The sequence below is a fragment of the Clytia hemisphaerica genome, unplaced genomic scaffold, assembly GCF_902728285.1.
Source record: "Clytia hemisphaerica strain Z4C2 unplaced genomic scaffold, Clytia hemisphaerica genome assembly, whole genome shotgun sequence".
Taxonomy (NCBI): Eukaryota; Metazoa; Cnidaria; class Hydrozoa; order Leptothecata; family Clytiidae; genus Clytia; species Clytia hemisphaerica.
This window is the reverse complement of record NW_027104196.1, coordinates 6,494-34,079: the sequence shown is the minus strand read 5'-3', so window position 1 is coordinate 34,079 and position 27,586 is coordinate 6,494. Positions and strand designations below refer to the sequence as shown.

Sequence of the window (27,586 nt, the reverse complement as noted above, 5' to 3'; positions counted from 1 at the left end):
AATGCTGATAATCTGTTTGATAGAAATGACTTACTTATCCAAATGAGGGGCTGGTGCCAAAGTTCTATAGATGGAGAAAATAGATAAGACAGGGAGGACTGTTTCCTTCGGATGACACAACACATTTAGTTACTCACACTTAAGTGAGATAGCAAAACTGTTGTTCTTTTACCTTGAGAATGAATTGGAAATAATTACTTTAGTAATGCATACAAAAGAAAGAGAACTTAACCTCAAGAGTATAAAATAGTCGCTCTAATGTCTCTATCCTATTTGGAATTGGAACATCAAAAAATTTTCACAATGTGCGTAAAACTATTTAAATAAAACTTACATAAAAAACTGAGAGCCATTAGTGTTTGGGCCACGGTTGGCCATTGACAAAAGATAAGGTTGGTTGTGTTCGACCTCAAAGGATTCATCTAAAAAAAATGTATTCAGATAATGTATTAGTATACTATCTAACTCTTACTTACCTTAAATGGCAAAAAGCTTGACGACTGGAGATTGAAGTAATGCCATTAGAACCCAATCGAATGATATTATTGCTATGTCGGTAAAAAAACAACAACAAGATTGATATTAAAATGTCTTCCAAAGTCTAAATTGACTAGTTACATTTTTACATGTTGGATAAATGCAAATTGGCGGGTATTCATTTCTATTTTCAAAATTATCCCAACCTATACTACTACAATGATGTCGTAAAACAACAGCGATCGCGAGGGACGCGTATACGCGTTCGTACCTCTGTACGAGGGAGCGTCCTGAGAAAGTCTTCTTTGAGCTCAGATTCCAAGCTATGTTTTGATATTGAAAGGATCAGGTTATGATTTTCGGAAAGAGATGAAAAATCCTACTGTCTAAGTATCCCAACCTTGAAAAATACCTTGTAATACAGCCAAAGTCGCTGATGATCTGAGAGAAAGGTTTCCGCGACAATCTCAAAATATCTTGAGAATGACAATTAAGAATTGGGAAAATTATAATAAATATGGTGGAATCGAATTTTGTCTGCTTCCTTCTTTTGCTATTTTAATCTTGTATTCCCCTCCATCTTTTAGCAAATGAAATCATCGCGCTCTTAGAAATTGCAAACATCCAATTGTTTTTTTTATTCAGGCATGCTTGTCTTAGTGATAATTTGGAAGACTTTACAAGGTTCGGACAGACTATAAAACCATTCGGAAGAATTGTAATGCTAAGATTGTGAAATAAGCCTATGGGGTTGCTTGAGCGCTTGAGCGCTTGAGCGCTTGAGCACTTTGTGCTCAAACTTTGGACGGGAGCTTTATGAACGTTCTTGAGGTGCAGAATCAACAAAATAGTGAATTGTACAGGCTAGACCAATATTATTGTTTCTACTTGATTCAATCTCAGGATTGGGTTGCTGAAAGTGAAGTAATGCAAGAGCAAACTGAAATTCGCTACACTGTCTTGGTCAAATTCATCCTTTCCCACTTGTCAGGAAAGCGTAAATAACATGGTAATAGCACACCTTATAAAAGATAACTCATGTTGAGTCTACCTTGTCACACCCGCTTATTAAAAAATACAATCAATGTTTTTTTAACTTCCTAATTACTAGGGGGGATGTTATTTTGCAAAAATGGCATAATAGTCCAGTGGCGTATCATAATAATACTTCAGTTTGTGAAAAAAGCATGAAACTTGGCACAGACATGCACAATTGTATTCTGAACAAAAAAATTGACATAGACACGTCTGAAAACCACGTGACTGCTGACGTCAGCACTTTTTTGCTGACGTTATGAAAATATTTTGAAGGTATCCAAACCATCAAGTATTATATACCATTGGAAAGGAAATTCAATTCTGAAAAACTTTTTTTCTTACAGTTTTTGCTGAAAATGAAGTCAATAAAAGTTAGAAGCCTCTTAAGTTGACTTGTGACGTCATCACAAAAGTTTTCAAAAAATTTATAATTACAAACCACGAAGTATTATATACGGTTGGAAAGGAAATTTCATCCTGAACAACTTTTTTGCCTACAGTTTTTCATGAAAATAATGTCAATAATAGTTAAAGAAGAATTGCGACGTCTTGAAAAATTTTTTATGTATTACAGTATATAAAGTAGGAAAGGATAATACATGCTGAATACATTTTTGCTAACATTTTATTACGAAAACTATTCAATAAAAACTAGACGTTAAAAATTATTTCACGATCATAAAATATCTTCAGCTGGTTGGAGTAGCAATTGAAGGTCAAACAAACAACAAAGATGGCGGACGTCAAACCGTCATAAAAAAAACCGAATTTAAGCGGAAAACGAAAGAAGTGATGCGGAAAGCCGTCAATCACACATAAAATTGTAAAGAAGTGTTGACCGAACCGATTGTTCACTTTGGAAGAAGAAAGTTTTGTGCTCAAATTGTTCCATCAGTCTAGTAAAGGGGTAGGAGAAATTAGGCTCTGGAGCTAGTACTGAAAAAGAATGATGGAAAGTCAAAACTCCGCGACACCTTCCACATGCCAAAGATGTGGACAAGTATGCAAAACTACCGGGGGACTGAAGAGACACATGCAATCAAAGAACTGTAGAAACAGGACCCTGTCAGAAGACACTGTCCCCGATATCCATTCACTTGTCGATTTGACTCTACCAGAACAACCAGACCCAAAGCCTCCTGATCCACCATACTAGGTCACAGTGTGGATCTAAACCACACTGAAACGACCGCCTTCCTTCACGCATCTCGCACGCTCACAAAAGAGCGCGCGCACATTGTTAACGCCTACATGTCATCTCCAGTACATTTTAGATTATAACAATCCCACTCATCCTACATACGGTTGGAGAGCTTCGCGACACAACAGCGAGACGAAAGCAGCTGGGTATGCCGACGATGTCTTCGGAGGAGGCACCCTTCGAGGACTCAAACGAATGTGGGACACCATCGTTCATTGGGGACCCAAATACGGCTACTTCCAACGAGCAGAAAAGACCTGGATCATTGTCAAGCCAGAACATCTCGAAAAAGCCGAACATATCTTCAAAGGCACCGACATTCAAATCAATCGAGACTCTTTCAGAGATTGCAAAGATTGCTCCACAAGAGGCTTACACATGCTTCACATCAGGGTACAAGCACAAGCTAAGCTTCACCCTGAGGACGATTCCTAACATCCAAGAACAACTCAAAAGACTGGACGAAATTGTTACCACCAAATTCATCCCAGCCGTAACGGGAGGAATTCAACCAAATCTACTCGAACGTGAGCTATTCGTCTTACCACCAAGTCTCGGTGGTCTAGTTATCCCGAAATTCAGCGACCTTTCGAAACAAGAGTTCTCCAACTCACAAGCGCTCACGCAACAGCTCCAAACATCAAAACACAAAACCATCTGAACGATATCGACAATGACGAGATCAAAAAACTGAAGTCATCTTTCAAGAAACAACGAAATCAAATAAACACCATCAAAAGCCAATCATCTGACGAGTTGAAGAAACTGATCGAAATCAATCAAGAGCCTGGAGCATCCCTCTGGCTATCGACACTCCCGATCAGAGATGAAGGTTTCCAGATCGACAAACAATCATTCTGGACTTGATTAAGATACGATATGGTCATCAACTCAGTCGTCTACCAACCACTTGTGTATGTGGTGTACAATTTAACTTGGACCACGCCACCTTCTGCATTATTTTCTACCATCTCAAAAAGCTAAATGAATAGCAGAAATAAAAGTTAGCGCTAAAGAATTTATACGTAGCTGCTAGCAAGATTACATTCCAATACTATAATACTTCACGTGTGCAAATTGGTTCCTTCCAAACAACAACAAACACTTTTTGAGGCAATGCGATGTCTTTTAATCTGTTCTGTTCTACAGCAATGCAATGTTTTCTAACATTTTAGCAACAATAAAGCAAGTAAGATGCATTTAAAAGCATTCTCTTTCGCCTTTAGACGTCTATCAGTTTTGTACCCTAAATCTTTGCGATTGAAACCATGTTACAAAACACACTGAATAGCTTTTATTGGCTTTATTTTCATAAAAAACTGTAAGCAAAAAAGTTGTTCAGGATGAAATTTCCTTTCCAACCGTATATAATACTTTGTAGTTTGTAACTATAAATTTTTTGAAAATTTTTGATGACGTCACAAGTCCACTTCAAAGGCTTCTAACTTTTATTGACTTCCTTTTCAGCAAAAACTGTAAGCAAAAGAGTTGTTCAGAATTGAATTTCCTTTCCAATGGTATATAATACTTGATGGTTTGGATACCTTAAAAAAAATTTCATGACGTCAGCAAAAAAGTGCTGACGTCAGCAGTCACGTGGTTTTCAGACGTGTCTCTGTCAATTTTTTTGTTCAGAATACAATTGTGCATGTCTGTGCCAAGTTTCATGCTTTTTTCACAAACTGAAGTATTGTTATGATATTTTGGTCTAACAGACTAAACTATAAATTCTTAGCCCATTTGTCAAAAGTTGCCTTTGGGTATAAAAAGAAGAAAAAATTATGTTAAAACCCTTTGGTACCCGTGGCTCCGCCAGCAAATCGAAATTTCAAAAATTTTCAAAACATAGTGAAGTGACCCCTCATTTGAAAGGTATTTTCATGCTGGTTAAGAAAATCAATATAATGAGGTTGAATAACACTGTCACAAAAATTAATTTCCAACAGTTGGCAAAATTTTGAGGATTTTGCTAAAAACGCAATTTTTTGATCGTTTTTCTTAAGTTACTTCTTGTGAGAGTGTCTTTCACCCTTACAATATTGATTTTCTTAATCAGCATGAAAATACCTTTCAAATGAGGGGTCACTTCGCTATGTTTTAAAAATTTCGATTTTGCTGGCGGAGCGGCGGTGGCACCCTACCCGTGGCAACCTTGAAAAAAGTTCCACAGGGTTTTTACATGAATTTTTCTTCTTTTTATACCCAATGGCAACTTTTGACAAATGGGCTTAAAAAATTAGTCCTAACACCCCCCCCTATAATTACAAGCAACGAATAATCCATTTTCTATTTGAAAATTCAAAAAAATGACCCATAAACAATTTAAAGAAATACTTCCTGTTTTATCTACCAAAAAGAATGATTTTCCTTGCTAAAGTGCGGACAACGCAGAATTAATTTTCGTTCAAAAAATTGTTCATTTCTCGCTAATTCTAATTAATTTGGAATTCAAAGCAGAATTCATCATCCTTCCATATTACAAGCATCGTATAAAATCTATTTTCCTTTCAAAGTTGATGCGACATCAAATTCAGTTCCCTTGAGTTATTTTTATTTTTTTGTTATTATTAAATCATTCAAAATTCTCACAGGGTTCCCACAGATTTCAAAATTTCAAATTTAAGGGGAATTGAGGAGAATTAAGGATTTTTCACTTTTTTGAGGAGATTTTCTTTTCAAGTTAAAATGATACTTTTTGTTGTTAAAAAAGTTAAAAACACTGTACTGTTCAATAAAAAAATTGGGTAATGTTTTACATCGGCATGATCCACACATGCGGTAGCATGCGGTAGCTCTTCCTGAAAATGACCTTTAAAGAAGCACAAAAATATTTTGAGATTGTCTCCTTTATTGTAAAAATGAGCTTTTTACGAATTAAACAAAGGAAAGGTTTACCAAAGCCTCCTTCTTGGGGGGGGGGGCTAGGTAATTGTCCTTAGAGGGGAGCAGTGTAAAACTACAAAAACCCGAAAAGATTTTTAAATGTAGACATGTTATAACAGCATGAACCAATAGCGGCAATAGTCTATTTTTAAAATAACGCCCTTAATTTTCTGAAGTGGCACCCCCAGAGTTTCTAAACTCTTACTTCGTAATTGATTTGCGCAGGTATTTTATGAAGAGGAGAATATGTAGTGGATAAAGAGTAGATATATCCTTGATGAATGGAAAAGGGAAAAAGAGGCCCACCGTGGTTGGGGCCGACTGGAAAACCTTTTAAAATCGAACTGGAAAGATACCGTAAATCATAAAAGAAAAAGAGACAAACTTGAGATTTGCTAGATCAAAAAGAAACCCAAATAATTTTGTTTTTGTAATGCGAGCGAAACGAGCGAAAAAATCGAGTTTTTGTATGTTTTAAATAACATTGTTGTATAGCAAATTGCTCTTGGGGTGCAGTTAGGTTTTCATTCGATAAAGCTACATTCTACACACAAAAAAACTTGTAAATTAGCTAGCGTTAAAATCAAAGAAATTACCAAAAAATAACTAGATTGCGAGGGAAGCGGCGAGCAAGACAAATTGCGAGTAACTTATTATTTTAGGAAAATTGGTCCTGGGCGGCAATTAAAGGGGCATGAAGTATAACTTTTAAGATTGGGGCGTTTTAAAAACCTCCTTTAGCGCCCCTTGCCCTTTAGCGCCCCTTGCCCTTTAGCGCCCCTTAAAAAAGCTTTGTTGGGGGGGGGTCGTGGCCCCCTGTCCTTGCCAGAACGCCACTGATTTCGAGATATTGAAAAACAATGAGGAAATGGAAACATGATATTAGAGTAAAAAAATGTGCGAGCGAAGCAAGCAAAAGATTTTGCATTTTATTCTTGAAAATCAATTTTCGAAACATCTAGAGGGCCAGCGATACTACCTTGAATGTTTTTTTATTTTTGGTCAAATTTAATTGAGGAGATTTGAAGGAAATATAGGAGAAATTTGAGAAAAAGTAGGAGATTTGAGGAGAATTGAGAAGAGTTTTGAAATTTAAGGAGAATTGAGGAGATTTGAGGAGCTGTGGGAGCCCTGTCTCACCGTCTAGCCTATACTAGACGTCACGGCTTTTTCTCTACGAAGCAACGTCTTTTCCACTTTGCGACTGTTTCAAATGTTTTGAGCCCAGGCTTTCGGGCTTCAAACATTCGATTTTCTGACGTCACTTTAAACTTTCGAAGCTCCTGCAGTAGTAGAAGACTCCCGTTGTAGCCTAAAAATGCAGCTAGCCGAAATGTTGTTTGTGAATTCATCACCAGTTTTCTATAAAGCTGACCGCGCTGCTAAGGGATGATAGATGTATTAGGTGACGTTAACATTGAAAAAAATTGTACTGTAGTAATCAGTTAGTCAATAGACCGTAATGATTGCCTAAACGACTATTCGCTTCACTTGAAAAACACACGTAATGTGTAGGATTCATTTACCTTTCAAAATACAAGCAATAACGTAGAATTAATTTTCCTTCTAAAATACAGGCAACTTAGAATTTATTTTCCTTCAAAAATACATAAAAACTTGAAAGTATTTCTTTTTACCAAAAGACTGGGCAAATCCTTTTTTCTTTTAGAATAAGGCAAACAAGAATTTCTCTTTTTTTTTAAATACAGGCAAATTAGAATTTATTTCCCCCCAAAAATACAAATGTTTGGAATTCATTTTCCCTCAAAGTAGAATTCATTTTGCTCCAAAAGTACAAAACGTTTGGAATTCATCTTCCTTCCAAAATTGAAAAACTGTAGAATTTGTTTCCCTTCTCACCCCTTCCTAAACAAAGGAAAAATAGAATTATTTTCCTTTTAAAATACAGGCAAAGAACAGTTCACGTTTACTTTAAAAACCTAGAGCCTAAACCTTTCATGTCAAAAAAGTCCCGAAAACCCTGAAAACACTTTGTCTGAAACAGTTTTTCTGAACCTTTCATGCTTTTTTTGGGGTGTTTTTGGCAAAAATCATTTCCCAGAAACACCTTATCTCTCGAGGAGGTAAGGTACCTTTCAGCATTTCCTGTGTTCCTGGGATTTTAATAAATCAACTCTCAATTTTCTCCATAAAATCCAAGCCAAAATACATTACCTGAAACACCGGCAAGTTTCTGAACCATTCAGTGTTCTCTCTGGTGTTCAAGGTGTTTTTCAAGACGTTTTTCAAGACAATTTTGAATCTCTTGCAGTGTCCTGTCAGAACCAATCAGATAAAAATCGGGTTAGTAAGTCGAGAAAAAATCGGGAAATTTAGCCAGTCGGGACTTTTTTAACAGTCGACTTCAACAGGACATTCAGTGTTTTTTAAAAACTGAACCATTCGTGTTCAAAAATGTTTTCTGCAAGCCAGGTAAGCAATGTGTTTTTAAAGACATGAATGGTTTAGGCTCCTAGTATGCAGAGAGGTTTGAGCCCCCTCCCCCATTTGTATTGGGGGACCTATGTTAAAAATATTTTGAACACACACACTGCACTAGTTATAGAGACGACTTAGCAAAAGTTTAATGTGCGAAAGTGTCACATTTCAAAGGTGAAAGGGTGTAAAATTGCTCCGGCAAATTAGAACTCATTACCGTTCCAAAATGCAGGCAATGTAAAATTCAATTCCATTCCAAAATACAGGCAAATTAGAATTAATGTGATTCCTAAAATACAGTCAATGTAGAATTCAGGTTCTTTAAAAATACAGGCAAAAATTATTGAAGCTACAATCTTGAATCAAAGTATTTGAGACAAGGGGATTTCCATACGAAATTTTAAACACGACAAATTATTCTTCAAGCATTATTACGGATTGGAAAGTAGAGTTCTAACTCTGAGTTTTAACATGAGACTTGAGACTTGGGACATAGGATCTCAGGCTTCAAAAACTCAAAATTGTAATATATAGCCTAGAAGCCACTGAACCCCTCCAAAATTGAAATATTCAATCAAATAAAATTGCAGTACTACGGAACTCTAAATCTAAAAAAACGTTAAAATCTTAAGGGAAGATTTCCCCACACAAAAGTACAGAAAAAAATCAAATCCGATTAGAAAAGGAAGGCTTCTTATTCTTCTTATTACCCATCCTTGGGTAAGATTTCTAATCATTCCTCATATTTGGTCTTTCAAAGGGTACCAACTTCCATAAAGAAAGGGGGTTTCAAACTTGGATTTTCCATTCAATGTAAAATTATACTTCCAAAGTACACGCAATGTAAAATACATGTCAAGTAACATGTCAGGTGCGCCAGAAATCAGTTTACAGGTTTTTCAAAATATTGAGAGTAATGTTTTTATGTTTTTGCGACCTCAAAATACTTACCATTACATATAAATGATCATTTTCCTTTTAAAAAACATGTAATTTAGAACTTATTCTTTTTACGCCGGCCCTAATTTAACGCCGGCCCTTAATACGCCACAGCCTGATTTCTGGCTTATGCCAATTAGGGCGTAAATAACGCCAAAATTTGTTAGAATGGCTATTTATGCTTCAATTTACATTAAAATCATTTTTCATTAGTAAACTGTTGAAAATTCCATTGAAAATCACTGATTTTTGCAAAGTTTAAGATATGGAGTAAAACAATGGACAATTTTTTATCTTCGATACGAATCATATACCAATCAACATAAAAGGGCTTGCGGTACGAGCGTTCTGTTTTCGCAAAGCGAAGAAATCTCAAAATGTACTACTCCATTATTAATGCAGAATTACAAAAATAAGAAAAACTAATGGGACCTTACAATTTACGTTGAATTTATTGCCAGTGAGAATGTTTGAAAAATTAGAAATGTATGAAGACAGAGGTGTTCCAAAAGCACCTGGGGGTATTTGAAAAGTCATTTGTACTCGATTTTGTGATACTTTTATAACAGCTTTAAAAAATCTTGCTGATCAAAATTACAAAATATCTGCTCAATACAACTTTCCACAGGGTAAAAGAACAAAAAATAATATGAAAAATAAAAACTAAAACTCTAAAAACTAGCATCATAGCTCATATTGGACTTAGGGCTGTTACAGAGACTATTCTATACAAGGCTTTTGAACTAAAAATAATTTGAAAAGCATCTTCAACAAGATTCTCAACATACGTATCCTGTGAAAAAAGACCCCTTTCTTAATCATGAGGTCATGTTGAATTATTAATGAAAAACTTCAGCAATACACTGATGTGTTATTGAAAGTGTAGTCTTTCTTTTCATTGTTTTGCTGTTGTAGCTTTTGAATATTCAAGGTGAAATCATGAAAAGAAAATAGAGCTTTTGATAAGTAGAATGTCCTAAACTAACAGTAAAAAGTGGATTCCATTTTCACAAAAATATCAATAGTTTATAATTCAGTACATTTTTTAGTTTTCATACATTCATCCGATTCATGCGATCGAAAAAATCAAATCTTGCGATCACTTTTACCCATCTCTTGTATAAACCTCTTGAAACATTATTAGATGTATCGAATGTATCGAATTGTATTTTATCGAATCTGGATGATGGGAATCGTGTAATGTTTGCTTGATCTCAAAACAACAAGTCCTTCTAATTTTATGTAGAATGATTAAAAACTCCTGAAAATATTGTGTCTGTTCTTCACATCGTACCTCCTCGCCTCAACGAATATTACTGACCACAATCACCCAATATTTTGTTAAACAACGACAATGTGACAAAAAAATCATTGTTTGGCAACAATGCCTGCTGAATGTAAAATTTAACGATGACATTTCCAATAAAATTATAAGGTCTATAAACGTTAAAATATTTAGAAATCCAAATTTTGTTTTAGATCTGACTTGACTGCTGTTTGGTTTCTTTTGATCAAGCCATAAAAATAGTTTTCGCTGAGATCAATTGATGTAGTAGGAACGGTTACTCCAATCAAATTATCACAAAAATGTACCATGAAGTTTGAATGCCACAAGGTAAACAACCATCTGACCATTCTGACCATTTATCGAAAATTCCATTCAGCAGTTAAGTTGACAGCCACCACATCAGCAAGTGGAGGATAGGACAGATCTCACCACTCCCAGAGGAAGTGGTAAAAAAACCTAGAATGACACTCGAGTAAAATTTCCTGTGAACAGCAGCAACGTCATTTTACAAGCAAAGGATGTCTCCAGTAGCTTAAAAAATCAGCAGGATCCTGCCCTGACAAAAATCGCCATTTTTGTTTATGTTTCGCAATTGTGTAAAAGTGAAAGTTAGCAGCAACGACACAAAAACAGACATCTCGCACTTGATTGGATATTCAAACTCGATATAATTTTAGATAAACTATGATTTTTGAAAAATTAATTTTCAATAAAATTTACGAGGTAAATGCTTCTTTTCGGTGGCTAAACAGGTGCCATTCTTCAATACAGAGCAAAGTCGACATTTATTGTCGGAGGTAGCAGTTTTGGAAACACTTTTTCGAACATATACAAATTTACGCCCCGCGTACGCAGATCTTGCCAAAGGATGCTACACTCCCTATTCGGGCGCTTCGCGCCCTCAAAACGGTCGTTCCGCAAAAATAGAGAAAAATGGTAAAAAATTAACGTAAAGTAAAATTTGCAAAATTTACATTATTAAAGAGCGAAAAAATAAAAAAACTGAAAGAAATTCAACTTTTGTAAACCGTTACGTCAGATTTGCCCAATGGAATTGCTTCATTTTTCAACTGACCTTACAAAAACGTAAAAAAGCTTTTGCTCGTTTCGTGCGAAAGTGGAGACCAGCCTTTACAGACTACATAGAAAAAACCATATATAGCAAGTTGCTAAAACGATAATAATCGATTTCAATTATCATTAGCTATTACTGGTCAAAACTTTAAAGTTAATAGCACTTTCCAATCATGAGATACATATAGGAGAAACGGTTTTAGCCACTTTTCAAAGATCCTTTTACTCTCTATCTTTGTGCAAAAAATCAGTGACAACTAATGAAGCAATTTAACATGAAATTAAAAAACCCAATTTTAGAAACTTTTTGGCCCAAATTTGCCGTAAAATTTTTTTCTTGAGAATTTGGCTCTGTCACTTTTTGGACACTGTCATTTTGCATCACTATGCAAAAAATCGGCAACAAACTGATGAGCCAATTTCGAGAAAAGCTTGTAAAAGATGAACAAACGAACAAACAAAGGTCATTTAAAGAACCTCCGAGTTGGGTCCAGAAAGGATAGTTAATTTCAATGTAAAGAATAAAATTTCTCAAGAAATGCAAAAAAATTTGGAAAATTTAATGAAACACAACATGAACATATAGACCAGCGGCCGAGGTAGCGAATTGTGTCACTTTGTAGGGCACCCCTTAGATCAGGGCAAAGTTTTGATATTATGCTCTTATTAGGGTGTTGAATTGACGAAAAGATTTTCATTTCGAATCTCCTGCAGTTTTCGAGTGAATCGATTTTTAATCTATATATAAAAGTAGTAAAAAGCGACAAAAAAACAGCCTTTTGTCGATCAACCGCAATAACAAACTTTGTTTGATATCTTTTGATTGAGTGAAGATTTTTGAAAAAAAAAATTCACAGTGACGATGATCTAAGATTGAAGAACCATTCTTGTTAAAATGGTAATTATACCACATTTCTACAAAAAGTTGATTTTTTCTTCTTCATTTTTAATTTCAATTTTTCTTTTTTTTCCAATTTTTAACTAGATAATATTCCAATCACAAATATCTTTTTACCGAGCACAAAATCGCATTCAAATTCTATCAAAAGTTACAAAAATAGTTGCAATAGTTACAAATTGTTTAGATGATGTTATTGTCCGTTACAGTGACAGCGGTACGGTGATATACAAAAAAAAAAAAAAACGGCGGGAGAGTTTCGAAGACGAAAACGGACGATAACTCTTTGGCATAAAAAGGTTTTCAGGTTTTGCTTAGACTAACCAGTGAGACTGGTTAGTAGCTCCGTGGTGAAAACCGCTTTAGGTTAAACGGCCCAGATTGGTTCAAACGATCAAAAAGACGCTGGTGGAAGAAAATACAAGACAAGATGGCTGTTTTTAGTGAAACAAAATCCAGTTCATTATGGATTTTTTTTCTTGGTTCATTTGTTTTATTGAGACTACAAGATAACTTAGTTTAAGGGAGTTTCCTCAAGTATGCTTTTGTAGAGGCTGTTTTTAAAATGATTTTTCAACTGAAGTCTACAGCAAAAAGACACAGAGAAACTATAAGGTAAGTCACTTTGTGCATTTCTTATGAATCCTATGAATCACAGGCAGTGTTTCATTAGATAATGTGAATACCATCATATCTCCACTCTTAAAAAGTTATTTCCATCTGACGTTAGCACTTCTTCGACAATCTTGAAAAATTTCAAACCAAGTTTATAGTGGACTTTAAAAGCTGCAAAAGTTATCAATATATCAATATAAATTATTATAAATTATAAATTATTCTAAATTTTTTAGGTAAGTATCAGAAATTCCATGCATGGGAAAATAATGAGAATATGTACTGCCACATATTCACATTAAACACATATTCTCATCATTTGAAATTATTTGCAATCAAAGTAAGATCAACATACTGCAATAGCTTTTTTACAAGCTAGAACTTTTTTACTTTCCTTGCAAAAATTATCATAAGATTTTTCATCCACTATGTTTTCTATGTTATCAACAGGAAAGTCACAAATGGCAAACATTTATTTATAATTTTAATAATTTTTATTCTTATCCTTTTGTCTTTGAGGAGAAGATACTAGAAATTTTTATTTTCTTAAAATTGACTTTTTTATATAAAAAGGATAAGAATAATCCTCAGGCAAAAAAAAAAACCAACAAACTTATATGATTTGATGTTTTTAAGAATCTTTTGAGGTGAAAGTTTTTCTAGATATTATTGTTGCAAAGAAAGTACAAACTTAAAAAAATGGCTGTTCATAAAAATTTGTTATTCTCAGAAAAGAAAGTTTAGTTCCAAGAAAATATAAAGGGAAAAAAAGGAGAGGGTATCCAAATAGAAAGATATTATTTCTTGGAACCTCTCTTATCTCAGTTTCTCTCTCCTGTCTGTTTTCTTTTGTCTTGATTTTTCCGAATACCGAACACAGTTGGCCTTGCATACGGAAACTCAAAGTCATACGATTTTGGCTGATTTTGTATTTTGCGCCAAAAAACACTCTACCGAGTGTAAACTCTTTAAGGCAAAAAAACCGTTTGCAAATTTTCTTTGGCTTAGGGCTTATTTCTTAGACAGTGATTTGTCTTGTTTGTAGTATCCAAATATGGTATGTTTTGTTAAGTTTCAGTGTCTAGATCTCATTTAAAGGTGGGTAAGTATGCTAAAAAAACTGCTGACTCAGCAAAAAATATCAATAATCTTCAATTTAAAACAAAATATCTGGAGATATAGACTTGGAAATTTAACAAACTGTTTTATACATTATAATTCAGCTTTACATTGACTTTACCAGTCTGGAGTAGAGAAGATATTCGTTAAAAACAAAATTTTAGAATATTATAGTTTTAATGAAGATTTTAACCTCTTTAAGACTAAAGCTTTAAAACTTATATGCTTATTTAATTAAAATTTTTGTAATTGGTCAAATTCTCATCATAAAAGAACTTTCTGAAAGTCACTCTGTCATTTATTATATTATGGTATGATAAGCAGATATTCGAGAAAAAAAAATCGGATCTCGGAAAATATTCAGTCGAGCTTGATGATATTCGTCGAATATCAACAAGCGAGAATAAATATTTTTGATATTCGATTTTTCACGTTGAATATAAACTTTTTCTGCTTCATCGATGATTATATAAACTGTCATATATAAAAGGGTCAGGTTGTGGTTCTTTTTTCAATGTACCACCAAAGGGTAGAGTTTTGTGAAAGGTAAGCATATTATCATTTAGATTTCAAATCGTTAAACAGTTTAGGGAGATTCTGCATGGATAAAAATATAATTGACTAAAACGATTCATGAGAAGATATCGCTATTGCCAAATAAGAAATGGATTAACAAACCTTTGAAAGTTCCTCCGTAGATAGATTCCCCTCCAGTTCCATCACCTGTAATTAGAATATAATACTTGGATCATTCGCCTTCTCATCTTCTTTATTTTCTCTCTCCCATCACATCACCAGATCAAATTTTCCAGTTTTTAAAGTAAAATTTAAAATATCTTATAAGAATGTCAAAGCTTACTATCACAACATGTCACAAGGAATGGTCATGCTGACATGATATCAGACAACACTTTTCGTTGTATGAATATAAGGGTGGGTAATAAAACATGATTTTATTGATTTAGTTGGAAATTGTCCTTTTCAGAAATTTGCCAATATGATAAAAAAATTTTAAGCTTTGTAAGATCAAAACATGTCTAACTTCTATCCCTAAAACCGCTGATCAAAAAGTCTCTGAAGAGTTGGGTAGTAAAGCTATGCAGGCCAATCTAGTTAGCATTTAGTTGCCCGATTCAAAGAGCACGGGCGTTCGGTGGTTGGTTTTAACATCTTGATCAAAGTAGAATTTCATTTAACAACAAGCAGATATTCAATAGGTAAAAGTTGGTTAATACATAAATCCCATAACCTACGAAAACCTATTGAATATATGTTTTATTATACATTTAGAGGCAAAGACAAAAAATAAATTATGTAAATAGTCGAACGATTCACATAAAACACTCTCATAATAGAACGTTCGAATGTTTTTCTTTTTTAATGATTTTCTTAATTACTCTGAGTCATGAAATTTATTCATGAAATTGACAATAGATTTATTCAAGAGCGACAAAAAAATCTAAATTTGAAAGCAAAATAAAAAAGAAAAATTCTACCGTGGTATGATGAGCCTTCCCCAGTTAACCCTCAATTAACACGTATTCATGCACAAATTTTTGCCAAGTCACGTATTCACGTACGAAAAAACCCGTTTTCACGTTCACACGCTAATTTTGCTTTAAATTCTTTGGTTAAACTTTTGTGACTTGACATTTTATGACCTCTATTAACCGTTATACCAATTCTTATACCTATCATTTTCACCAGCGTGAAGTTGCATTACAGTTTTATGACTTTATTATTCTCGCCATTTTCGACCTTTTAAGGCAGTTTAACTATTTTGGTTTTCATTGAGCGAAATTTTGGTCCTGACATCACGTCAAAGCTACTACCATCCCTCGGGCGTGTATGCTGGTGTAAACAATGGCACTGTTTGTCAGTTAAGGGGGAAGCAAATGAAACTCCAAATAAGCCTTAGCACTCTTTCACATTGAAGATAAATTACAAAACTACTTACTGCTTTGCAAATTATAAAAAAATACGAAACCCCTGCTGCCTCCAAATTAATACATATAGTGACTTAGAGGCGCAACCATGGTTTGCGCCGACGGGAAAATTTTTCGATTTTAAATTGCTTAAATTTGATAGACTTTGAGGCAATATTCAGAAATGAATCATGGGAAATAGAAATACTTTTTTCTTTGGAAAAAGTGAGGTTCAATGGCCCTTTGCCCCCCTCCAAGGGTGGCGTGAGTCCTGCATAAATCTGGTAGCATTCTAAGATCACTTAGAATTAAGATTTTCTCATTTGTTTGGACTAAAAACGCTCTCATTGGATGCAGTGTTCGCACAAAAATATTAAATGACAATACTACACCTTAAAAATTTAAAAGATTTAGAATGTATGTTTATCAAATTTTCTTGTGTTCTAGAAGATAAATTACTTTTCACCTTTCACGCTAAAATTCTGGATTCACAAATTCACGCAGGGAAAAATCTTATTTTCACGTTCACGCTGATATCGCAATTCACGTATTCACACGCGGCAAAAATCCAATTTACATATTCACGGCAGAAAAAAGACTAATTCACATGTTACGCCAGTCCCTGGGGGTGCCCCTATGATAGCCTTGGTATATCCGGAATTATTCAATGGCTTTCTTTGCTTACAGGTATATAATAATAGAACATGTTTAATGTTTAATTTAATGCCTTTGAGGCTTTGTGGATTGAAAAAATTAAGTCGTCACTCATGACAAAGGATAAAATACAAAAGTTACTACCAGTGGATACCCCTTAAAACCTACGACAGAGAAAACAGTAAGGGCTGAAACTTTTTCTGGTGAGTCTAGGCTACCTATGAATTTCTTCCCTGGGTATTGTATTTTGTAAAAGCTGCTAAGAAATTTTTTATTGCTTGATGAAAAAATGCAATTTTAGCGATTTACTTCTTAAAACCCAGTAAAACCTACAAAATAGTTTTCTTGAATAACTTTTTATAAAATAGTCCTTTTGGTCTCAAATTTTGAATAGTGATTCACTGCAAAGTTACTAATGCTAAAATTAGATCATTACAGGGCTCGAAATAACGGTCGGACTTCGGACATTGGCCGACCCAAATAGCTTCATGTCCGACCCAAAAATCATAATTTTCAAGCTAAAGCAACCCTGATATGTAGGACATTTTGTCCGACCCACTTGAAATCGTTATTTCGAGCCTTACATTGGTACCTAAACATTTTCAAAACTGTACGTTAAAATCAAATTACAACTTAAAACCTACACTAATACACCTTAAAACCTACAAATATTGACCCCTTTGCTTACAACTTACTGAAACTGTAAAATTGCAATTCAGGTGCTGAACCGTGATTCAATTGATCAAATACTTGCTAGAAATCCATTCCCAAAACAATATTTGTATTTTTCAGGATTTCATACCCATAATGCAATTGCGCCTTGTTTATTTGTCAAAAACAGCTTTTAAGGGTCAAAACTTTTATTTACTTCATTTTTGATGTATGTTACCACAATGTGGATGTATGTATGTACGATGTATGTATGAAAAGTATAGGTTTTATGACCTTAAATTCATTTGTGTAATCTGTAGGTCCGAGAAACTTGATTTTTTGAAGAGATTTTTGATAAAATTTTGAATAACTTCGAATTTTACGACACTTTGCGATAATCAAAATTCTATTTCAAAATGAAACTTGGGGTATTAGTTCCAAATTTCATATCATTACTATTACAAAAACTTTTACTGTAGACAGACTTTAGAATTATAAAAACTGAATTTCACTGGTTCACATTTTCAAACTAGAATGAGAGACAGAATTTCATTATGGAAAAATGTCGAGTGGGCTATTTCATCTCTAGTTCTGTTAATTTAGCATAAGATAATATAGTGTTGGACAATTTATTTGGTTATATCAGATAAAATAGTCAATAGATTTCATAAGCTAGGAAAAAGTAACAAATTTACGATTGTTTCAGAAAAATATGAAAGACTTACCTGCACTGAAGTCTCCACCTTGAATAATGAAGCCAGCTACGATACGATGAAAGACTGTTCTTTTATAATGCAGAGGTTTCAATGTTGTCTTACCATCACCCTTTTCACCTGGAATTAATATTAGTAGATTTGATTTATTCTTTCTTTTTTTAATTCAATATAATTTGATTAAGGCTGTCCTAAAGAATACATAACATAAGAGTTTTGAACTTTTGATAGAATTCAAATACAGTAAGCAAGAGACCAATTTTGAGCTTTTGATTAAAAGGTATTGGTTAAGATGGGGTGTGTGGGTATGGGAACATTGTGAAGTCACAAACGAAATTCCTAAGAATCGATTGAGAAGAACACTCAAATCTGAAAATCTTTTATTATTACGAATCAGATTTCTTCATATTGAATACAAGTAAACAGCATACCTGTGCATAAAGCGCGGAAATTTTCACATGTCTTTGGGCAAATATCAGCAAACAATTCCAAGATTATTCTTCCAACTAGAAATTGATTAAAGATTTTGAATCAGCATCACTTAATTTAGCCAGATTGACAGTATAGAAAGTGAGGTCTAAATTGCCATGAAACAAGTCACATGCTGAATGGACCTACCTGATGATGATAGTCAGATGAAAATAGAACTAGAAAAGAACGATAATAATGTCCAGCACAGAGCACGGAGGTAAAATAGCATATAATGAGAAGGTAAAATCAGATAAAAAGCACTCCACTAATCACCGGATACTTCTGGATACTTTTGTCTGCAAGCAAATTTCGAATTGAAAATATGCTTTGTTTGATCTACTATTTTAGCGAAGAAAAACTACTTGTAGTGGTAGATTTTTCAGAAGCTCATGATTTTGGCTTGAAGCCAGCTTGAAAAAAAAAGTCACTTGCATGTTTTCATAAACAACGATTGTAGAACTACAGAGAGAAGAATTACTTATCTTTGAGTTTTGAATGTGCTTTGTTTGATCTTTGGTTTAAGTCTAAAAACTACACTAGCCTGCACACGTCCCCTCTGTTATGTTTTGATATAGAGGATGCATATTGTGTATAAAATTCCCGCCCGAGAGTTACCCCCGTCTTTAGGCTTCTAACGGATTTGTGCTTTGTGTAGATAATATATACTACCAACGGTTTTGTACAGGTCTGCGATTCAGGGCCCATTTATATGGATTTTCTGTACTGGTCGTACTGAGATTTCAAATATGTCAGAAGTTTTTGAGAAAACCATGAGCTCAAAGAAAGTTGTTCACCGTGTAAGATATATCAGGCATCGAAATAAGGGATAGAAAGTGCATTGCAATTTTTTGATAAGCATGATTTTGTATCCTAAAATAGATCAATTTTCAATTTTTAGCTTGTAAGTAATCCAAAAACGCATCGCGAATTGCGAAATGCGATACGCTAATTCGATCCCTGTATATTGACCAGACTTGTATTTAGTTAATTATTTTTTGTCTTTAGATATAAATAATGAATGAAATAGAAGAAATCAAACAATTCAAATGTAAAAATATAGGGTGCAGAAGTATTTTCAAATGGCCAATGCAACTTGCGAGACACACAAAAAAATGCCTTAAGCCAGCTGTCCAAGAACTAAAAAGCTATTTTTTGAAAGATGGTGTATTTGTATGTCGTAAATGCAATAAAACATTCAATCACCAATCAAACATTGCACGTCATGTAAAAACTTGCCCTGGTATCAAACAAAATACACCAAAGGTTTTCAAATGTGAGAAATGTCCCAAAGTTTTCTCGTGTCGTCTTGAGGGTCACGTGAAGAATCACTTCAAAGGGTAAGATCTATGTCACCAGAGATTCAGGAAGGATGAGCTGTTCAATGAGAGCATCGTTTACATTGTGTTGATGGTCTCAGTGATGATGGTCAATTTATACCTTCGTTCACTGCTATTAATAAAATCGTATACACAATATGCATCCTCTATATCAAAACATAACAGAGGGGATGTGTGTAGGTTAGTGGAGTGTTTAGACCTAAACCATAAATCAAACAAAGCACATTCAATCGTTTTGAAGAATCATATTCTGGTTTTCATGTTATTATGCTGTTTTAGAGCTTTAGAGCTAGCCTGGCAGTATAGAAATAAAATTCTATATCATATTAGGGTCAAAATCACCTATGGATAGAAACCATATTTCTTTGATTTGACACTAAATTGTCCTTTTTGTAAAATATCAAGGTTAAAATTAAGGACTTTATTGTCCTATTTTAGCACCCAAAAACGTAAAGAGTGTGCCATTTTACTATACTATTTGAGAGTTAAAAAACCATTCAGCTTTAGTTTAAAGGTTCGGTAGAGACTAAGCTTAAATGGCCCGTTTTAGGAAAATCTTTTTTTCTGGACGACAAATAAGCCATATTTGGGGCATTTAACCCCCTGGAGTGATTTTAAACCATCTCTTATCCTTTCTAATGTTAATATAGAGGTTTTCTGAGATTTTCCCTAATTTTTTATGTAATTTGGGCAAGTTATTACAAAAACCTTATTTTAAGCCATTTTTGGCATGGTGCATGATTTGTACCTTCTTGTTGACAGTGTCCTGGGAGGCTAACATGCATAGCCCTCAAATGAATGACCTGGCTGGTCATAGACCTTTTCGCCTTTCCATCCACCCACCAAAAACTGAATCACTTTTTTGCTAAAAATTGCCAAAACGAGGAAAAATTGACACAAAATTTATGATTGCAGACTAATGATAGACAGTTAAAACATGAAATTTTGCAGAAAGTGTACCATTACCAACCTGTATCTGATGAAAAAAGAAAAAATTATTAACACTTAAAAACCTTAATGAGATATATGCGAAAAATGATTTCGGACGGGACAGTATAGATTTAGCGCAAATCGTCTAATGTTATGGTTTTTTGAAGTGCTTGTTCTAAGAGATGAGCGAATTAGATTATTTCTAGTTTTCAAAAGAAGCAAATTTAATCTTTCTTCTACAAGATTACACCGTAATATAATGCCAATCATGCATGTAAGTTTTATATTAATACTTGCTTTTTGCATATGTTTTACATATATTTTCTATAAGGGAATTTCCCCACAGCAATTTGGCCACCATAATTTTTTAATATATATAATTCCAGACGGTGTCAATCGAACGAATCGAAAGCCGAATACGCCGAATAACTCAATCGAATAATTGCAATTTGATTGTCGAATGCAATTGAATTGCAATCGAATATTACCCAGGATCTGCTGTTCGATTGCTTTAATTACGTTCGATTGTATTCGATTACGTTCGATTGTTCGTTTACGTTTGATTGATTCAATTGTATGTATTAGATTTCATTCGCTTTGGTATGGTACTTCAACCACTCAGCCGCCCACACTAAAAAGCTCTAACAGAGTGATCCAATTTAATTTAATCGCAATCAAACATAATCGTAATCGAACGAAATCGAAGATTAATCCAATGTAATTGACAATCAATCGAACCAATCGAACATAGTCAAACCTATCAATCAAACCAATCTAACCTTACTCCAACGCAATCGAACACAATCGAATATTACCCAGGAATCGGCCGTTCGATTGAGATTCGATTACGTCTGACAATCAAATCGCAATTATTCGATCACGTTCGATTACGTTCGATTGCGATTTTTGTTCAAAGTTGTTCGATTGACACCGTCTGGATAATTCAATAAATGGCGGATGGAAAGGCGAAAAGGTCTATTAAAATATATACAAAGTTAAATAAAAACAAAAATGGTAGAGTAGAGCTGCGTGCGGAGCTGCATAGTTCATTTTGCTGCTTTGATACGACCCTGGACATGGCCCGAACATGACCCGAGTCATTCGAGCCATGTTCCGGCCATGTTCAGAAGATTCCATATTTAAATTGATTCAGCATGTCCAGTCAAACAAAATAGTACAAAATAAGATTTGTCTGTTTCAGTGAGGCTGGAACATCGATTTTTGAGGATTATGATTTTACCAGCTTTTTAGCGATTTTTGCCTCGCTAACCCAAATCTCGCAACCTCTTTATCTTAAACCATGATCGAAATTAGAGTTTTTCAGCGTTCCGAAAAAAATGCAAAGCAGAATTTTTTTCATCTTCACAGGATCGATTGTCAACAACAAAATACATCTTTTGGTCTTTGGGTTTGTTTCTGACGTTTTTTCTTCAAAGAATATCGATCACTTTCCTTTTCCCCTTGAGCGCGCGAGAAAAAAATGATTAGCTCGCATTCTCGCGCGGGCGAATAAAGATGAGGCGGCAATCTTGCACTGAGGGTGCTACTTAGTTTCCGCCCTATTTTGCGCCCACCATAGAATGGTCCAAATACGGGGGTATTCCAAATGATAAACGATGTCGTTCGGTAAGTGTTTTATTTTCTGATAGATACAAATAGTAAATTGAATACTATTAACTTATTTATTTAAATATTTTTGAGCCCAAATTTAAATATCTGGTTAAATAAAAAACAAATGACAGCAGTTCTGTTTTTCCCTCAAACCCCCGGGAAAAGTTTTTTTGCCGACTTAGCTATTTTACAAATTTCGGAAAAGAACTCCCATAGGAATTCCGATTCATAACCCGATTGGTTCATTTCAGAACGGCTTCAAGAAAGTCATAATGGCAGATAATTTTAAAAGTTTCTCTCATTAAATGTGTGTATAGTCAGTTGGGGTAAAAACGGACCGTCAACAAATCTGGGGTAAAGAGGACCACTGGCAATTATGCCAAAAATATAGAATGAAATGTATCAAAACTTGTTTCAATACCTTTAATAATGTTTTACCTTCCTCTCTTCCAAATTTCAGCATCATACGACCACTACGCGCCAAGCAATAACACAAGATAATAACCTAGTGACCGCTACGGAGAAGTTCATTGTAAAAATTGAAAATTGACTTGTTAATTAAATTATTTCAGTAATCGACTCAATACTTTTGTTTGGGTTATCAAGACCATAAAAAACGGCCTTTCCCATTGTCGGAAAGTTTTTGTACCCTCATTGAGTCGTTTATCAGAAAATCGATGGTCCGATTTACCCCCTAAAAAAATAGCGGGCTTGGGGTAATACGGACCATTGGTCCGTTTTTACCCCAGCGAGTTTTGACTGCATCGGGTGAAACGGACCATGCTAAAATTCACCACGAGTGTTCTGCCTCGTGGTAGAGAAGCTCACGCATGAGTGGTTTTTAAGGGCAGAGCTTAAAATTGTAATTTGAAAGAATCCAAATGAACTGTCTTTACGTTGTGAGAGTTAAGAAAGCAACACGTGTTATAAGATAAATAATCATGGGTCGTACGTATATATCCAAATCTAAAGTTGCTTATACAAAATATGCAATCGTTTTGGCATTAGCTGAACGCCAAGAAAAAGGTATGTACAAGTATGAACAACATCGCAATATTTTCGCTTCTGACTGGAAACATGCTAACATTTCTTTCAGCAAGACAGGGGTGTATTACATTGAAACTTATTTAGCTTTTTTGTCTATTTATTTCAGGGACGGCTTGGGGGAAGCTTGCAAAGAAGTTCAATGTACCGAAAACGGTTCTACTTAGACATAATGAGGCCAAGACAAAAGGCAAGCTGATTGGGAAAAGGGGTACGAAGACAGTATTCTTGGATGAAGAAGAGAGAGAACTACGAAACTGCATAATTGACATGGCTGAGATTGGATTCGCCCCAACGCTTACTGACATCAAAGACATCGTGTATAATTATGTAACAAGTACTGCACATGCGCGAGCTCTCAAATCATTCAAGTTCAAAGGTGTTAAAGGTTACCCGGGACCAGATTGGCTTTCTGGCTTTATGGAGAGACAAGAGCTGAGCCTAAAAAATGCAACAAAGATGTCTAGGGCAAGAAGAAACGCAACTGAGAATCCTTTCATCATAAACAACTTTTATGATGTGCTTTCTCAAACTATCACGCAGATGGGTCTCACCGAACGTCCAGATCTTATTTGGAATTGCGATGAAAGTGGCCTACCTAGTGAGCCAGGAAAATGCAAAGTAGTTTCCTTGAAGGGGCAAAAAACATGCCAGATTGTAACCGGCTCTGACAGGCAGAACACAACCGTCTTGGCTGCAGTATCCGCCTCTGGAAAAGCACTCCCACCACTCATCCTTTTCAAGGGTCAGCAGGTGCAAACTACTTGGCGGCCTTCTAGACAAGATCGCGAGTACTTCCCCTGGATCTACGCGAACAACAGAGGTTGGATGACTGGAGACACGTTCCATAAATGGTTCATCCAGTGGGAGAAGGTAACTAGAACCACTGACGAAGATGGATTGGTCGAACCACGTCTAATGATCTACGATGGCCATTTATCTCACGTTAATTACAACACGATCAAATTTTCGCGCGAGAATAAGATCACTATCCTAAAACTTCCACCTCACACAACAGATTTATTGCAACCGTTAGACGTATCGGTCTTCAAGTCGTTGAAGGAGCACTGGGGACGAATCCTATTCTCACGTTTGCGAATGACAAACGACCAACTATCTAAGCCAGAGTTTGCGACAATCTTGTCAAGTGATGAAGTCTGGGCAGCTTCACTCAGTATTGCATCGATCAAAAATGGTTTTCGACGGTAACATTTTGGTTTTATAAACCGTTTGTAGGAAATTTTATATACTTTCGAATTTATTTTTGCTTTTGGTTTCAACAGCTTCTCACTATTCTTGATGTAATTGATATTTATGACGCAATCTTTTATACGGAAACAACCGAAAAGGTTCGGGTTTGGATTTTAACAAGTAAAACTGATGACAAGTCCTAGTTAATTTTAAGTGGCTTCTTTTCTATGCATGAATAATACGAAGAATCAATATAAGATCCCCTTGTTTCTTAGGTGCGGTATTTCTCCAGTCGATCGCTCGCAGTATCCAACCAACCGCTTCAACACACTCCTGAAAAATCGCTATGACACTTGGGTTGCAGAAGGGAAAAAACCACTATCGAGTGAAGAGCTTGACCGTCTGTTTGAACTTTCCCAGAGTAAGCCCCAAAGTGATAGACCAGTTCCCGATCTTTCTTCAGCCACAACCTACGAAGGTAAGTTTTTTTAATAGAGACATGGATTACAAATTCCTTTCGCTGTGGTTATTAATTTTATACTAAAAACCTTATAAAGTTATCGCTAGATAATGTAAATCAATTGCATTTATTTTCAGGTCGTTCTGGTCGAATTGTATCGTTTTTCATGCCTGATGAAAACCCAGACGAGTTGGTCCCAATTTCCAGTTGCCTCACAACGCCGTCATCTGGACAAAATACACCATCGGGCAGCGTCCAACCATCGCCCGCTATGTTTTCGGGCAGCGTCCAAGCATCGTCCGTTACGCCATCGGGCAGCGTCCAACCATCGTCCGTTACGCCATCTGACAGCGTTCAACCATCGTCCACTACGCCATCGGGCAGTGTTCAACCATCGGGCAGCGTCCAACCATCGTCCATTACGCCATCGGGCAGCGTCCAACCATCTTCCGTTACGCCATCTGGCAGCATTCAACCATCGTCCTCTACGCCATCGGGCAGCGTCCAACCATCGGGCAGCGTCCAACCATCGTCCCCTACGCCAATTACAACAACATCAACAGAAGGATCTTCATCATCAACCTCCATACGCGGAAGAGGGGCCAGATTGGTTGCAGAAGTTGCGCGGCAAGGATTTCAGGTATTGATAACTTTCACCTCCATCTAAAAACAGAAGACATTTTTTAATGAATGTAATCAAGGGTAATGAATCGATTCTTAGCAAAGTACCTTATCCTACTCTTTAATCATGATAGATAGCTTGGCAGTTCTCTTAAATCTTCCATTCTTTTATCTATTACAGGGAGCGATTTTGCAAAAGTTTAAAAGAAAACCGTATGAAAAACCACAAGTAAAGAGGAGAGGAATAAATACACAAGCGGAAATCGTGACTTCGGATGAAAACCTTCCAACGCGTAATTGACGAAATGGAGGCCGCGGAAAAGAAAAAGGCGGAAAAGGCGGAAAAGGCATCAGCAGCAAAAGAAAAGAAGGCGAAAATGAATGGTAAATCGAAGAAGCCATCCAACAAAGATCTAGAGGCAGTAGAATATGAGACTGAAGAAGAAATTGTCCTTTCTGACTACTACGACAGCAGTGACCAAGATGATGACACCACATCCCCCTTCCCGTTGACTGAAAGCCGCGTTAAGAACTTCCTAAAAAGCCAGTGGCTAAGGATTTCCTCACCTGAAGCCAGCAAGAAAGATGTGATTGGAAAGTGGTTTGCTGCTGTATTTTACGGCGCAACTCGAAAGCATGGGAAGGTTTACATCGGGAAGGCGACAAAGCGATTTGATTCTGATAAGGGTGGGATCGTTGCATCACTTGAGGTGAGCTGCTTAAAGCCTCCGACCACGTGTTTCGCCTCGACACTAGAGGAGCACCCAAAGCAATCTCCTGACATTGGGACTGTGGATGCCTACGACATAATCGCCACCGGTCTCGATGTTACTTTTATTGGCAAAAAAAAAATGGGTAGTGAAAAAAATTATGAAGATTTAACCCGTTATTTCAAACTTGCAGAACGTGTCAATAGGTTAGAAATTTATAACGAACTTGCAAAGGAAATTGTTAACTAGCTTTTTAAACTTAACTTGTAACATTTGATATGATACAAAACAAACGAACAAACCCAGAGGTCAAAATATGATGTCCATTTGTTCCAGGTCCTTCTTACCCCATCTCAGCTAAAACCTGGCGGGGTTATTCGGTCCGTTTTTTTCCGAGGGCGGTCCGGTTTACCTCACGACGGGGTCCGATTTACCCCAATTCACTGGTTAAAAACGGACCACAGTTTTTCTCTTATTTTGATGGAAGCGCTAACGATATAGTGGGGAGAAGTGCTGTTTTAGGTAATTAATCTTGCCAGCAACAAATAAAGCCAAAACATGGAAGCGAAAACAAGATCGGGGAGCTTTTAATCCAAAGGTTTGTTAAAAATGGTCCGTTTTTACCCCAACTGACTATAATCTATTATAATTGATCTATTATAATTCCTTTGAGAGTCCCTAGAAACCAGAATGCATTGCATTTATCGAAAGCCGATATCGTCTATTGAATTGTTTGTTTAGAGATTAGATAGTGCCTGGTCAATGGTACAGTTTACATCGGAAATTGGGATGTTTGAGTGGGTAGTGTCTGCTGGTGCTGAAGGTGTTGAAGATGATTCTCCATGGAGGAAATCTTTTTGCTCAGGGTCTCCGTGATTTCTTCCTTCATCAGACAAACAATCTTGTAATAAAAGTTATGCGAACAACAGGGAAAAACAGGGAAAAGTGATAAACAAGAAAAAATTGATCACACATTCAAGTGAATAAAAGGAGAAACAAAGAATTTTAAAATTCAATCAACCTATCTCTAAAACTCAATTTTTACCTCCAAGAATTACTTGTTAGACTTTCTTGTGTACATAAACATCAAGTTGATTCTTCTTAAGGTTTTTGTAGTTTCATATCTCTACTGCTTTGCATTATTAAACTTTGATATTTTTTCTTCACAAAATTGAGTTTGAAAACTCGATTTCAAATTTGAAATTTGAAAATGGTTAAAAAAAGGTGATTAAAAAATACCCTGCCAGTAGAACAATGAATTAGATTTGACGGATCTTTATAATTTTCTGTCTTACTG

At 35.5% G+C, this 27,586-nt stretch overlaps 2 protein-coding genes across 3 annotated transcripts in view; one reads left to right on the top strand and one right to left on the bottom strand.

Annotated features, from left to right (window-relative positions):
- Window positions 1–18,427, bottom strand: part of LOC136815188 (peptidyl-prolyl cis-trans isomerase G-like) — a 46,383-nt gene extending 27,956 nt beyond the window's left edge. The window contains exons 1-5 of one of the 2 annotated variants that reach the window (XM_067071638.1): window positions 18,346–18,427; window positions 17,927–18,034; window positions 14,650–14,694; window positions 335–422; window positions 35–172 (exon numbers count right to left, since the gene is read on the bottom strand). Coding sequence is in view for 1 of the 2 variants with exons in the window: in XM_067071637.1 (XP_066927738.1) it covers window positions 35–64; window positions 335–378 (74 nt within the window). In the remaining variant the exon portion in view is untranslated. The remainder of the gene's footprint in view (window positions 1–34; window positions 173–334; window positions 423–14,649; window positions 14,695–17,926; window positions 18,035–18,345) is intronic. The other variant, XM_067071637.1, reaches the window with a different exon arrangement.
- A 4,147-nt stretch (window positions 18,428–22,574) lies between these two features.
- LOC136815189 (uncharacterized) lies at window positions 22,575–26,604 on the top strand. Its single transcript, XM_067071640.1, has 4 exons — window positions 22,575–24,512; window positions 24,774–24,976; window positions 25,096–25,598; window positions 25,761–26,604. The coding sequence occupies exons 1-4, from the start codon at window positions 23,578–23,580 to the stop codon at window positions 25,878–25,880; spliced, it is 1,761 nt and encodes a 586-aa protein (XP_066927741.1). The 5' UTR covers window positions 22,575–23,577; the 3' UTR covers window positions 25,881–26,604.
- The last annotated feature ends 982 nt before the right edge of the window (window positions 26,605–27,586 follow it).